The sequence below is a fragment of the Myxocyprinus asiaticus genome, chromosome 8, assembly GCF_019703515.2.
Source record: "Myxocyprinus asiaticus isolate MX2 ecotype Aquarium Trade chromosome 8, UBuf_Myxa_2, whole genome shotgun sequence".
Classification (NCBI taxonomy): Eukaryota; Metazoa; Chordata; class Actinopteri; order Cypriniformes; family Catostomidae; genus Myxocyprinus; species Myxocyprinus asiaticus.
Window position 1 is genome coordinate 3344529 of NC_059351.1, and position 15317 is coordinate 3359845.

General features: G+C 40.5%; 1 protein-coding gene across 1 annotated transcript in view; it reads left to right on the forward strand.

Annotated features, from left to right (window-relative positions):
- Window positions 1–15317, forward strand: part of LOC127444944 (adhesion G protein-coupled receptor L3-like) — a 163162-nt gene that overhangs the window by 64597 nt on the left and 83248 nt on the right. The window contains exons 4-5 of the mRNA XM_051704623.1: window positions 3569–3678; window positions 10722–10736. Coding sequence (XP_051560583.1) covers window positions 3569–3678; window positions 10722–10736 — 125 coding nt within the window. The remainder of the gene's footprint in view (window positions 1–3568; window positions 3679–10721; window positions 10737–15317) is intronic.

The window sequence follows — 15317 nt, forward strand, 5'->3', positions numbered from 1 at the left end:
ATCTGGTTCTTGATCACCTCTCTTACCAAGGACCTTCTCCCCCGATTGCTCAGTTTGGCCAGGTGGTCAGCTCTAGAAAGAGTCCTGGTTGTTCCAAACTTCTTCCATTTAAGAATTACAGAGGCCACTGTGCTCTTGGGAACCTTCAATGCAGCTGAATTTTATATTTGAGTCTTCCTCAGATCTGTGCCTCAACACAACCCTGTCTCTGAGCTCTTCAGGAAGTTCCTTTGACCTCATGGCTTGGTTTTTGCTCTGATATGCATTTTCAGCTGTAAGACCATATAGACAGGTGTGTGCCTTTCCAAATCATGTCCAATCAATAGCCGCATTTCCACTGTTGGGCCAAATTAAGGTGTGCTAGTGCGTGCCAAGACCAGTTGCTTTCCCACTGTCACTTCTGGGGCTTTATCATGCCTCCTCGGTGCTAATTCGGGGCCAGGGGCCAGCCTTTGGCTCACCGATTACCCATGGGCCAAAGAATGCCAACTGGGGATTGAGGTGCGGTCAAAGTCAAAGGCAGAGTTTAGCAAGACCCTCGTGCTGCGTTTCATCAGATGTGGGATATTCTTACTTGAATTCTACGAACTCCGACCATAAAGGAATTCCATTGCCAGATGCTCGGAATATGACGTTTAAACAACCAAAACTGCAACACTCCCATTAGCATAACAGGGGTTTGAGTGTATCCGAGCAACTCAACTGATAAACAGTGCAGCTATGCTAACATTTGTGCTACAGGTGTAAGATCATCAAAAGAGAGTTTAATTTACTGTGTTTTATACACCAGTCTCTGGAAACGTATGTTAAACAAGCTTTAATATCTTGTAATGTAGGAACTTTGACTCACTGATCGAAGTCATTTAATAAAAGTGAATATTTATCATTAACTGTGTATATATATTATATACACAGCCAGTTATGGTGCTCCTTAAAAAGTTGACCTTTCTGCTGATATTCCTAAAGGCAGTGCAATTAAGACATGAGAAAAAACCAGTGGTCTCATCCAATCGCCCGTCATTCCATCATTCTTACTACGTGAAGTAAACGTATCTGCTTTGACCAAAAGGCCTCTAATATTCCTGGATCTGTCATGTGCAAAGAGCGGAGGATCAGAAAAAAAGTTTAGAGCAAACGGGATCAGGTTGTTGAAAGGTTGTTGTACAAACGCATTTTATTATTGTTATTATTATTATCATTCTTTTTTTTTCCTTTTGGGCAAAAGAGTAAAGGTGCATACTCTGTGCCAGTGGTTCTCAAAGTGTGGGATGCGCCCCATAGGGAGGACGTGGAGGTATTGCAAGGGGGGCGTGGAAGACTGACCCGTCCTCAAATCTCATTCACTTTCAAACATTCAACAAAAATAGTGAAAATTCACATAAGAACCAATGTGTGCAATTTCTTTTCATCCGCCTTTTCTCCTGACTTGTTTAAACTTTCGCCTGGCACCGCAGCGTGTCCTGCGTACGCAGCTTTTGACAGCCCAAAGCACTGATGTCAGGCACACTCATGTAAACCAGGTCACAGTGCATGAGAGAGGAGAAAGACTTGAATGGGGAAAGACCGAAATCTCAAAAACGGTTGGTCAAGATTACGATCAAAGAACATATTTCAAATCAGCAGTAAAATCTGACAATACTGGAATCATAAATTGGGATTCTTAACCTCATATTACGGTAAAACACACAATTTTCCTGGCTTGTATAGCTAATGCGCATGCGCGTTCAAGAGTTGATTGACAGGTGAGGTCTGTAACTAAAAGGTGATTGGTTCTTTTAACTCTGAAGTGGGACTTCCGTTCGACATCCATTGACCGTTGGGCACTCTGAGCTTCTTGGTTGAGCGTACCAATTTCTCCCATTCATTATAATAGAAGTGGCCCTTCTCTGATAAATAATCTCTGGTTGAACTCCGAGTCCGAGTGTCACTGCGGACGTCAACCAGATCCTGTCCGGAAGAGCATGTGAAGCACTCTGATGCACACGCTGTCAGCAGAGACTTGCTCCAACCTCCCACGAAAATCTAAACGAACAAGTATAAACTGTGATAGTGAAGCAAAGTGATCCGGTTTCACTTTAAACGATTGTGTAATGGCAAATGTTCCTGGTTCATATACCTGCAGTGTTAATGACACGCAGTGACACAGATGAGGAGACGCACGCTTACTCTATTTCTGTGGAGTGATGAAATGATGAAACTAAATCTCAAAGGTTTTGCTTCATGACAAATAAGTGCTCGTGGGTTTAATCAAAGAGAATTAAAATAATGTGTGAACGTGAAGAAATTAGGACAGAAATATTTTACTATTGCATAATATAATAGAATATTATATAAATATAATAAAATATATATAAAAAATATATTTTTTATTTTTTATAAAAACATATAATGTAAAATATATGAGTTAAAAAAAACTTTATTTACATTATGAATGTAAAATTGACCAAAACTAAAGTTGACCAAAAAGAGAGACATATTTTAAACATTTAGAAATATTTTGATATTTAAAACCTTATTTTTCATGTCATTCATAAGTTGTTAAAGCATTTATTATATTCCTATTTTATTATGTGATTTAAATATTTCAAGTTAAATATGTAAAAGTGACTTCTTAAGGTGTATGAAGCACACATGCAGAAAAAAAGCACACCTTAAGAAATATGACAATTTATATGACAATTAAAGGAATATTCCAGGTTAAGCTCAATCGACAGCATTTGTGGCGTAATGTTGATTACAACAAAAATTTATTTTGACTCGTCCCTCCCTAAAAAAAAAGCATAAATCGAGGTTACAGTGAGGCACTTACAATGAAAGAGAATGGGGCCAGTTTTAGGACATCTATGAGATGACCTCACTAATATAGTGAAACCAACATTTGTGTGTGTGTGTGTGTGTGTGTGTGCATTTTGAAGTGCCCCATAGGTTTGAACTGGAAGGTTTCCATGGTTACCCGTTGAGGGAGATATAACTGCTTTAAGATCCTTGCATGTATTTGTGCATGTGTCAGTTCTATTATATGTGTGTGTGTGTGTGTGTGTGTGTGTGTGTGTGTGTGTCCACTTGTGTTTCTATAGGGTGTAATAGTCTTGAAATATGACATGGAATGTCATGTGGTGCTCATCTGTATGTTTGTGCATGTGTTTCTGCTAAGCAGGATATGTTGAATCTGTCTCCCTCTCTCCTCTGCTTTCTTTGCTCTTTTTTTTTTTTTTTTTTGGTGCTAGAATTCGTTTCGGCCTGTATTTTCAGCCCTACATGTACACATGACCTACATATGAATTACATCAAACTAACATGTATGCCTGTGCTGTGAGAGGGGGCTGTGTCTCAGACTCTGTGCTGGGATCTTCCCCCACACTTTGAGTCTTTCAACTTCATTGAGGATGTTGAGTAAATGTATCTTTTTTTTGTTCATTTGAAGAAAAGGTTATTTCAAGGCTCATTAACCTTTATTGTACATATTGAACGGGTACGTACGGTTCATATACCAAATGTCAGATTGATATAGAATGAATAAATAGTCTTACTTTATCTGTCTGCATGTATCTTTCTTTCTTTCTCTCAGGTGTAACAACAGAACTCAGTGTGCAGTCGTTGCTGGTCCTGATGTTTTTCCTGACCCGTGTCCTGGAACGTACAAATACCTTGAGGTTCAGTACGAGTGTGTACCATACAGTAAGTACACTCACACACAAACTTGATTACATATACTTGTGCTGAGGTCTCATTGAGTTCTATTGACTATTGAAATTGTTCTTAAATTACGTGAATGAGTGTTGCTTGATAAGGGAAGTGTCACTAGTGCTCCATCAGAGAACATCAATCCAGCGGCGAAAAATATATTACTCATTAAATTATGTCCATAAAATGTGGGTAATTGCAGATCTGCATTGAGTTCAGTTTTCGCATTTTCTGTATGATTCGGCACCTTTTGCGAAATAAAGAATCTGTTTTTCATGCAAGTGAGAAGAGCGCGCTTCGGCACAAAATATTTAGTGTCCTGATATACAGTACCTTATATGTAAATATTCCTTCACGAGTGTCATCCACACAAACGGCTGAACCCAACAATAACATATAATTTTGTTTTCTTCAGAAAGGAACGGAATGCTTTAACAAGTTTGCTACAAAAATGTGATTAATCGTGATTGACTGTTTCTCCTGCTCTGCCAATGCAGGTGTGGCAGCGCACATTCTTTTTTTAATGAGTTGACAGGGACGCTTGTTTACATCATTGTCATGGGACCAGTTCACGATGAAGTCAGATGACGCCAGAGTTTGTGGGAGTTTGTTGGAAAATCATACCAGACTGCTCAGACATTCAAAGAGCCGGCAAACGCTAAATTGAACATGTTCAATCAGTGAAAACAGATGCCAATGAACGCCAACAAAAGCCAACAGGGTGAACACACTGAGCCGACAAAACCAAACAAGTGTTGGACATTGGTGTTTGTTGGCGTCTGGCGTTTTGGGGCAGTGTGAATTGGTCTTGAGTGTGCTGTTGTACTGAATATCAGCACAGTGGATGATTCTCACAAAACCTGTCATGAAAATGTCCTGGTTGTATTTAACCCCAAATTATCTTGTATAAAGACCACCCAATTTTCATTTCTGTAACCTGTTCGGACATGTTCATTTTACTATCCTCATTGCTTTCAATGAATTCTCATTACCACAACAGTCGTTTTTGTACTGTATTACAGATTTTTTAAATTAAAATGAGCGAATGGCAGTACCAAGGAGTACTATTATGAGGTATAAATACTTAACAGTTTAAATAATAGACCTTTTTTTCTAGTTCCGGCAATGACAGTATCATAATGACTATCTTTTTCTGCATTGCGGTAATGAGAATTGGGGGGATAAAGTGTGCGTAACATTAAAAAAAAATAAAAATAAATAAATAAAAACATGTCACAATGTAAAAAAATCTTAATGTCCCTGAAATAAGTTTCATATTCTATATGCAAAATATTATTTATGATTTGCTTCTTTTGCTTTTTCGAGTAAAATAGGACCAGGACATTTTCTTGACAGGCTTCGTGAGAATCACCCAATCACAGCAGAACTGATATTCAGTACAACAGCAAGAGTGTGCAAGTGTGAAATTACTTTTATACAACGGTTCTGTAAACAAGACGTTAGGATTAAGTAACTTATTTTAGACACTATATGGCCAGTTATTTTGTTTCTGTTTGCTGCACCATTGAAAAAACTTCCAAATCCAAAGCAGGATCAACTGTTGAATGTCACCAAGCAAACTGGCAGTCTGAAACTCAGGGGAAGTAATAAAAAACAGTGAAGCATCTCAGCACTTTTATCCAGATTGGAGAACCTTAACTTAAATGTTAAACTTTGTCACAAAAATCGACCTGCACCATTTCTGCCAAGAACATACTTATGTTCAGATACCTCAAATGGTACAGCTTGTTGAGGAGAGGTATGCTATAAAGTGATTAAGCGATTTTCTCATGCAAAAGTATGCAACATTTTTTCCTACTGCTAATATTAATGAAATAAGTGTCCTGAGATATCTCACCGGTCTCTGTGAAAGCTGTAGACTGTAAATAGCAAAAGAAAATGTCAATCATTTAGCTCGTTCTCATAGTGTTGTATTTGAAGTGCATCATTGAGGCTATAATTCATAATGTTTGTCAGTTGAGGGCGCTATTGAGCCACTGTTGAATTTGACAGCCACAGGAACAAACAATTCTGCTCTTTTGCTCAGTTTTGGTCTCAAAGTTATCTTGGGAGGGCGGGGTTTTGGAATGAGGAGGCGTGGCTAATTCAATGGCTCAGTCACGTGAAAGCTTCAAAATGCTAAAATCGCTTACAGCACCTTTAAACTTATGATTTTTGCCCGGCAGGTGAAAAAACAGGTGGAAAAAGGTGTCCTCAGAACACCCTGGAAACCATTGAGAACACCTGCGCAACTGTATTGTGAGCAAGCACAACAACAAAAATGAATTTATAATACTACACCGTAGCCCTACCCCAACAGACACCTTTTGACTTTTTTAAAAAATTTTATTAAGTCATTATGTGGCATTAAAATAAATAAATAAACACTAAGGTTTTGGGGAATATTTCTGAAATTTGGCCCTTATAAATATAGTGACACAAGTACACTCAACTCGCATACACTCAAGAACACAATAATGAACCTATTAAGTCTGGTTTTATTCAATGTGTCACTGTCAAATTTGCACATCAAATCAATTATAAACTTAAGACTTTCTTAACAGTTTAGTAGTGAAGTGATTGCCACCTGCCACCAATATAAACTTGTACCTGAAAGAAACATATGATTGTTATGTCTGTGTTTGCCCGCTGCTGTTCATCTATTGTCCAGCCTGTCAATCATCCGAGGGCAGAGCAATGTGGTTTCAAGTTCTCACGCTTTCTGTGGGGCTGGTGTCCCAATCTGGGGTGGCCATTGCAACGGTGATGATAAATCAGTATCGTATGACTACGGCACTGGCAGCAGGAAAAGCCTGAATGCACTCACACACTTTGTCTCACACTACACAGTCACATGCTTTCACAAATGGGTGGAATATCTTGCACAGATCCAAAATGACAGAAAGGACACACTGACAGGATGCACAAAGCATTGCTCTTGACCTTTTGACCATAAATCGTAAAGAGAGTATGGGTAAGGAGAGGGGTCATGGCATGTGTGTGATGATTCATAAGTGCATACATGTGTGTTTGTGACCATCTGGTCACGAAAACACTTAAAACATTTTTCCACAGGCCTACTAATTAGTGGGGAAGTTCCATCATACACACGGATGCGTACACACAAACAGTCTCACACACACACACACAAACACACACACACACACACTCACACACACTCCCAGGTAATTAAATTACTTCAGTCTTAGAGACCCTTGGGAGCATGTTCCAAATGTTTTCTTGAGGTTTTTCTGACTTTCTCTTTTCCCCTGTGATGGAGGAGTTGGCAGAACTCCAGTCAACCTCTCAGCTTTTGGCCTCAATAAAGGATGTCTGTTTTACCTACCAGTACAAATTTCACCCCATACACAGCACCTGTTCCTTAGATCTGTCTGATTAACTACTGTATGGATAGATTTGATCGTTTAGAAATCGCAGGTTCCCAAGGCCATGGAAATGTTGAAAATATCATAAAAAATTGTAATTGTGTTTTTCAGGCCTGGACAAATCACCTACTGCTTGTGTAGAGTAAAACTTGCTTTGCAAGTCATAGTGATGCCTCATTAGTGAGCGTGTAATTCTTTTGATTAATTGTTTTTTCTTCCAGTTCATTGGTTGAAAGGTTCACAAATCTGTTTAAATGATTCATTAGCGAAACAGTCTAAATAAAAACTAAGTCGTCTGGTTTATGTTAATGATTTTGATAAACATACAACAGGATTTTAAAGGCCCAAACATACTCTACGTAAGTACGTGAACACAGACGCATCTTGCTACGCAAGCTCAATTTCACGCGTCGTTGCGTTGTAAAATGTGTCATAGTGCCATTCATAACCTAACGCAAGAATGTGCTATAATCTCAGCATTGCAACACAAGAGTGCACGTAATATATGTACAAGGGGACCATGCGTTGGCGAATTGCTTGCGTCTGCATTTGCGTACTTGCATGATGTATGTTTGGGCCCTTAGGGTGCTTTCACATCAGTGCTTTTGATGCAGAGCTGAGTCTGTTTGGTCGTTTTGTTTGTTGTTGAAAGTGTTGTTGCTAGTGTACCACACCTGAGTCCGCTTGAAAAGGTGGTCTGAGGTACGGGTCATGTGAACTCAGGTTCGGTTCGCAATTGGTGTAATCTGACTTAAATCACCAAAGTGAACCGATATTGATGACGTATAATTTGCACAGTCCTGGTTGCAATTATTACAACATGATCACACGGGAAGACGGCATGCTGCTACCGAATGTTCCAGTACCCTGACATCGGCACGATTTTGTTCTGACAAGCACCATCTTCCATCAGAAATTTTACCTTCTCCTTTGCATCAGCAGCATTGAAGACCTAAGTTCTCATCCTGCATTCGCATAATCAGTGACGAGCGTGATTCGGAGGTTTCATTTTCCCTTTAAGATTACATTTTTACTCCGCTGACGGTTAGGTTTAGGGTTGGGGTTTAGGGGTAGAGTTAATAAAATTCGAATTTTGGTAAGCTGGGTTAGGGTTAGGGTTAGAGTTCAGTTTAAGAAATATCAACCTACTGTTTCTGAATTCACAGTAAGATCAATCTGATTATTATAGTAATGCATTTCTCATAGCTGCTTGTCTATAAATAAATTGCCATCGGAGAGCAGTTTGCATTCTTCTCATCTCTTGCAATACATACACAAGAGACAAACACAAGTGCTCCTCTGTGCGTGAAAACTTTTGGTGGTAAATCCAAAAGGACAAAAACATGAATAAAACAGTGACACTTGCACATTATCGTCCTGAGTTGTTACCTAGCCTAAAAAAATGTGCCGTTCCTGCACAAGACATTGTCAAAACAGTGAGACGTCGATGGTTAAAGAAGTCAGTCTAGCACATGTTTACAGAGGCAAAAACATGTTCGGTGTGAACAGCCCCTTGGTCTCTGTTCCATCAGCCACATCGTCCTGTTTCTTGTTTGTGATGGATAGGGTACTAGTAGAGGAAGTCGTAACCTCCCATGAGGGGCAGACTCATTCTGGCTGTTCAGGCAGTTCTTTATTCATTACCACTGACAGCTAATGACTATCTGTTATTGATTCTTTTGCAATGTGACTGAAACTTGACTAGGTGTGTGTGCGTGGGAGACATAATTGCTTCTAAATCATATCTCCTGGAACCTCAAACACACACACACACACACACACACACACACACACACACACACACACACAGACAGTCTCTTTCTCCTGTGTGCTGGCTTATTTATTGAGTGATGCATTAACAGTTCATCCTCACGCATATTTCATAGAGGAGAGAAACATACACGCATGCATAAGGGAATATAAATTAAAGCAACAGTCTAGATATAATTTTTATTAAAACTGTAAAGGAAGACTCATTAATTAAATAGTGAATCAGATCAGATCAGCGTTCACTTTAAAAACTGGAGAAGTACCACATGGCATCATGTCAGGTCAAAATCATGGTGGCATGGTTTTGTTTTTGTTTTTGTATTGTGTTGTGTTTTTTGTTTTGTTTAGTGCCATTCAACAGTCTATTTTTCAAATTTAAAATAGTTTTGGCAGATGCTATTTGCACCCTGGTGCAAATAATGGTATATGCTATTTACACCCCAGTGCAAATAGTGGCAAATATTATTTGCACCCCAACCCTGGTGCAAATAATGGTAGATACTAATTGCACCCTGGTGCACATAGTGTCAGATACTATTTGCACCCATACTAATATACAGTATATGGGCATCACTGCAGTGTGTTTATTGTGTTTATTCAGAGTCCCACAGACACACTACATTAACCCCTACCCCTAAACCTAAACTTAACCTTAACTTAGAAACAATAACCTTGGCTTTACTACGGTAAACATGGTTTACCCCGCCTCCACATCAAACCCTTCTCTGCATTCCCCGGCATTCAATGTGACCAAATCACTGCGATGAAATCAACATTTATGCACATTTTTATCTATTATTTTAAGGAGTAGTAAAGGAAATATTAAGAGTGAAAACAGGAAATCGGATGGGAAAAGAGTGGCACAAAAGACGGATTCGAACCGCTGTCGCTAGGACAACAGTACACATTCACACGTAGTCTTTGCACCCCATGCCACTGCACTGACATCTAGTTTGTAGTTTGTCATATATCTCTGTGGTTCCACCAGACTATTGGGGTGCAAATAGACACTCCGAATAGTTTTTCATAACAAGTTATATTATTAGCATAGCCATTTAATGAAAAGCTTAATTGTAAAATTAGCATTTTATATAAAGATTTCAGGGTTTTTAGTATTTGATGTGTCCCGTGTTGCTTTAATAACAGAGTGCGCACGAACTGACATGGACTCTGTAAGTTTGTGCAAAACCTAATGATTCATGTCGGAACTTGTGTGCTTCAGTGAAGCATGGAAAACTGACCTTTTGTTCAAAGGACAATAGTCAGTGTCACAGATTTGCTTATTTGTTTAATGTCCTAGAAATACAGTAGTTTAGTATCTTATATATTTCTTATTCGATTCTCGGTTTTAATTATTTATTTTTTTAATCCTTAAACCTTCCTATTTCTAGGTTTAGATTAGATTTTGAATCCCAAATTTTAAATATGGTCCCAGACTTTTGAATGACACTGTATCATACAAGACAATAAATAAGTGAATAAATAACCGTGCGTAAAACATGTTCAGTCTAGATAGGATTGTGTTCTTTTATCAATCAGCCAAGAACGCTGTCCAAGAAAAGCATTTGAGATATTTTTGTGCAGCAAACTCTGTTTCTCTCTCTCTCTTGTTTGTTTTTATGCATTCATTTATCTGGTTGATAGTCTATTGTAGCGTGAACACACTGTATTTGTTTTCAAAAATTATGTTCACATTGTTAATAGAATTTCTAGAGTATAAATGAAGCACATTTTACTACTTTCACGAGATTATGATAAGATATGATGCACATTACATACATATGGAATTGAATTACTATAAAGTATTTAATATTGCATCATTAATCTGTTGTTTCTCTCTCTTTCTCTCTTTCTCTCTCTTCCTCCCTGTTGTGAATGCAGAAGTGGAGCAGAGAGGTAGGTCCATTACTTTAATGTAATTTAAGTGTGTAATTCACTGTCAGGCTGTTATGGTGTTATTTGATACTAATGACACATTGGCGATCAGGAGCTCATAATGGTTTATATTAGGAATGCGGAGGAGAAACTTGATCTCAGACCAGCACTGTACTCCCTGAATTAGACCTCTATTTCTCTCTGTCTCCTCTCTCAGTGTATCTGGTGGTTTACCATGTGTCAGGTGCCACTGTTTAAAACTTAAGCTGCCAATTGTGCTGACCACAAGACGTGGTAGTGCAAACCAGAGTGCAAAATTGATGTCTTGCAATGTTATGCCTTTCAAATGGACTAGGGGTGAAACTAGACAATCAGGCTTTATCGTAATTTCATTTTTTGCATAGCTAGAGATGAAGATGGAATGACTCATGAACAGTAATCAAATGTATCAGACCACTGGTGTGAATACTGAACTCTGGTGAATTGGCATTTTGAAATAGCTTTTTGTGTAAGGTTGTCTTGATTTTGATTAGAATGCCATGCACACAAAACTAGGTTACAAAACATTTGACAGTCACACGTAAAAAATAATCAAACGTTTCTAACAAAAAAAAGTTTTATCAAAAGTTTATCGAAGGCCAAGAGAAGTTTCTGGATTGAGACATATTGTGGAAAATGAATACATCTTACACAATAACAGGAAACATCCAGTAAAAGTTAAAATACCAGCCACACTTCCCAAGAGGATGTCCCCCATTCTGGGAAAGGAATGGTGAGAAAGGACCTTTGTCACTATGGCAGGCATTCCGTGTGACTGTTTGTCTGCTCGCTTCTCTGTTTGTGTGACCATGTAAGTATATCTGCATGTTTCCAGGAGTATCATTATAAATCAAAGAGAGTAAAAACATAAGACGTCCACACACACTCAAAGGGTTTAGCAACAAGGGCATACATTTATTTGATATGCATGACAGCGTACCCTGCTGTGCAAATGGTGACTAACCCCAGTTGAGTCTCAACTGTTCTTATTGGTCATTGACCATTCACAGTACTTCATAATGTAACTGAATGTTTCCCAGGGCACAAAAACATAACTGTTATTTATGCCAGCAATGCAGCGGGGTCAAAAAGTCTGAAACCATATTGAAAATCTGGGTTTCAAAATATAATTTAAACTTTGCAATAAACAAACATTTTCAGGATTTTGAAAAAATAAACATTATAACGTACGATATATAAGATATATTGGAGATCACTATTTTAGGTCACTCAATAAATAAGCAAATGTGTGGCTTTGACTATGTTAAGTCAGATTCCCTATCTGTCACTCACTCGATGTTGTGTCGATGTAGTGACACTAGGGGTCACTCATGGGAGCCCTAAACACCTCTGCTTTTTGAAAAAAGGCCAATGGGAATTGGCGAGTGAAATTTGCAACCACTCATTCAGATTTTCTCTTCGGAACTGAGCGATTGCATTCAGTGCACTGAATTCAATTCACCTCAAACTGCTGGATTTTACGCCGCATTTCAGCGGCTTCTCCCCCTCTGCACCCGTGGAGTGCAGAGAACGCCCCTTGGTGCTTTGGCAGAGCAAACAAAAGAGTATATTCTAAAAAGAGTATATTTTCTATCTAAAAGAGCGACACACACGGAACGTCTTTTTAAAGATGCCTTTCCGTTTGTTTGTTATTCCTGGTTGCGGTCGTTATTTCTCCGCTTCTGATGGCCACGATCGCTGCCATACGTGTCTGGGTGCTGCCCACGTGGAGACATCATTCGTGGATGGGTCTTATCCTCATTGCGAGAACATGACCATGGCAACGTTGCGGTCGCAGCCCCAGCGGCTCCCCACCTCGGTTCTTCTACCTACGGGTATGAGGCCGCGTCAGCTAGCACTGTGGGCGATTTGGGGACATCAATGGGAGCACCTCCGCCAGGTAACCCCCCACGGACCTCCCATTCCTCAGCACGCTCCCTTGCCCCGGTCGGGCTCTCAGATGAGACCACCGGCTCGTCTCAGGGCAAGTTCGACCTCTTATTCGGGGCCCGGGAAGACGATGAGTTATCGAGCGCAGCATTGGAGAGCGGGCTCGTCCATTCTGACACAGAGGCTTCGGCTGGGCTTCCTCCTTCAGGTATGGTCGCCCAGTCTCAGGCCAATGCAGAGATGACGGACATGCTTGCCCGGGCAGCCGTGAGCGTTGGGCTAGAGTGGAACCCTCCACTCTCCCCTGAACCCTCGCGGAAGGGCATGAAGAGCTGACAAGATTGTGGGGAGCACCTTTTACTACCCGATCCCGATCTTTCAGCTCCCCCGCTCTCACTACCCTCGATGGTGGGGCGACCAAGGGGTATTCAGCGATTCCCAAGGTGGATAAGGCGCTCGCGGTGCACTTGTGCCCGCAGAGCGCCGCCACCTGGCGTGGGCGCTCGAAGCTCCCGTCCAGGACCTGTAGGTTTACGTTGTCTCTGAAGGCTAAGGCCTACGGTGCCACTGGACAAGCCGCCTCTGCCCTGCACGCCATGGCTCTCCTGCAGGTACACCAAGCCACGTGCTAACTAAGCCCTGTACTGGGGTAGGTGCTCCACATGCACTGGTTCCCCATAGGTGACCCCATGTGACATATCTTCCACTAAATCGTTTCCCTGTCGGTAAACTGCGTCTTCCTTGGGCAGAGGTTCCTCTGCCCCCGGTCACCGTGTTTGTAGAACTCCTCCCCCATTGGGTAGGACCTACCATGGGACTTCTCCACATTACATACTTCCGACAAGACTCGGTAAGACCATGTGACATATTTCCACTCGAAATGCCCTCCGGGTGGGGTGTGGTCTCCACAGTGTCTTCCCCTTGGGAGTGACACCCCCCTGACGTAGACACTTATGGCCTCCAGCTGGTCAACAAAATTCCACTCTTTCTGGGGAGAAAAAATAGGAAAAGAGGCCACGGATGTGTTAGCCTGCCCCTGTTTGTTGGGCAGTCAACTTGTTCCCAGAGGACCGTTCGACGCTCATAAGAGCATTGGGTGAGGTTACGTGATGGCCTGGTGCACTGGCTACGAGGCACACAGCGGTCTGCCCGTCTCGCACTGCCAGTCCACGTAACACAGTTCAGCTAGTTGTGGCATTTTGTATAGGGACCACTAGTGTCACTACATCGACACAACGTCGAGTGAGTGATAGATAGGGAACGTCCTGGTTACTTTCGTAACCTCCGTTCCCTGATGGAGGGAACGAGATGTTGTGTCCCTCTTTCCACAACATTGAACTACCCGCTGAAATGGCCGGGACCTTGTCTCGGCTCCTCAGCTCAAAACCTGAATGAGTGGTTGCATGTCAGCTCCTTTTATACCCGTATGTCCAGGGGAGTGGCATGCATATTCCACTCACCAATTCCCACTGGCCTTTTTTCAAAAATCAGAGGTGTTTAGGGCTCCCAAGAGTGACCCCTAGTGTCACTACATCGACACAAGGTCTCATTCCCTCCATCAGGGAACGGAGGTTACGAAAGTCACCAGGATGTTTTTGTTGCTTCCATTGAAGCTCACAAGACTCTTTTCACTGAAATAAAAATAAATAATTCAATCAAAAATAGAAGCATTTTCACTAGTGGTCTGTTTCACATATTAAATTTGATGTGCATAAAGCTTAAAGGAATAGTTCACCCAAAAATGAAAATTCTCTCATCATTTACTCACCCTCATGCCATTCCAGATGTGTATTACTTTCTCTCTTCTGCAGAACTCAAATAAAGATTTTTAGAAGAATATCTCAGATCTGTAGGTCCATACAATTCAAGTGAATGGGTGCCAAAATTTTAAAGCTCCAAAATCCACATAAAGGCATCATAAAAGTAATCCATAAGACTCCAGTGGTTAAATCCATGTGTTACATGATATGATAGGTGTGGGTGAGAAAAAGATCAATATTTCAGCCATTTTTTATCATAAATTCTCTTTCCTGCCCAGTAGGGGGTGATATGCAAGAAGAATGTGAATTACCAAAAACACAAGAAGGAGAAAGTGAAAGTGAAGGGAAAAATACTTAAATATTGATCTGTTTCTCACCCACACCTATCATATCGCTTCAGAAGATATGGATTAAACCACTGGAGTCGTCTGGAGTACTTTTATGTTGCCCTTATGTGGATTTTGGAGCTTCAAAATGTTGGCACCCATTTGCTTGTATTGTGAGGACCAACAAAGCTGAAATATTCTTCTAAAAATCTTCATTTGTGTTCTGCTGAAGAAAGAAAGTCATACACATCTGGGATGGCATGAGGGTGAGTAAATGATGAGAGAATTTTCATTTTTGGGTCAACTATCCATTTAAAAGATTATTTTTGTCTTCACATTTAACGCTCCAGGAATAATAGGTGACAATTCTCAACAGTTAACCACCCCTAACATAAACCCTTACAGGGTTTGAGAAGTCAGTGTGACAGATTTTCAGTGCCTCTTGAGGTATTCTTCAGGAGTCATGAACTGTAAATCTATCTACTAGTCATCAGATATGATTTAATAGAAGTAGCTGTTCTCTCTCTCTCTCTCTCTCTCTCTCTCTCTCTCTCTCTCTCTCAGTCTCTGATCATTTCTGCTGTTGA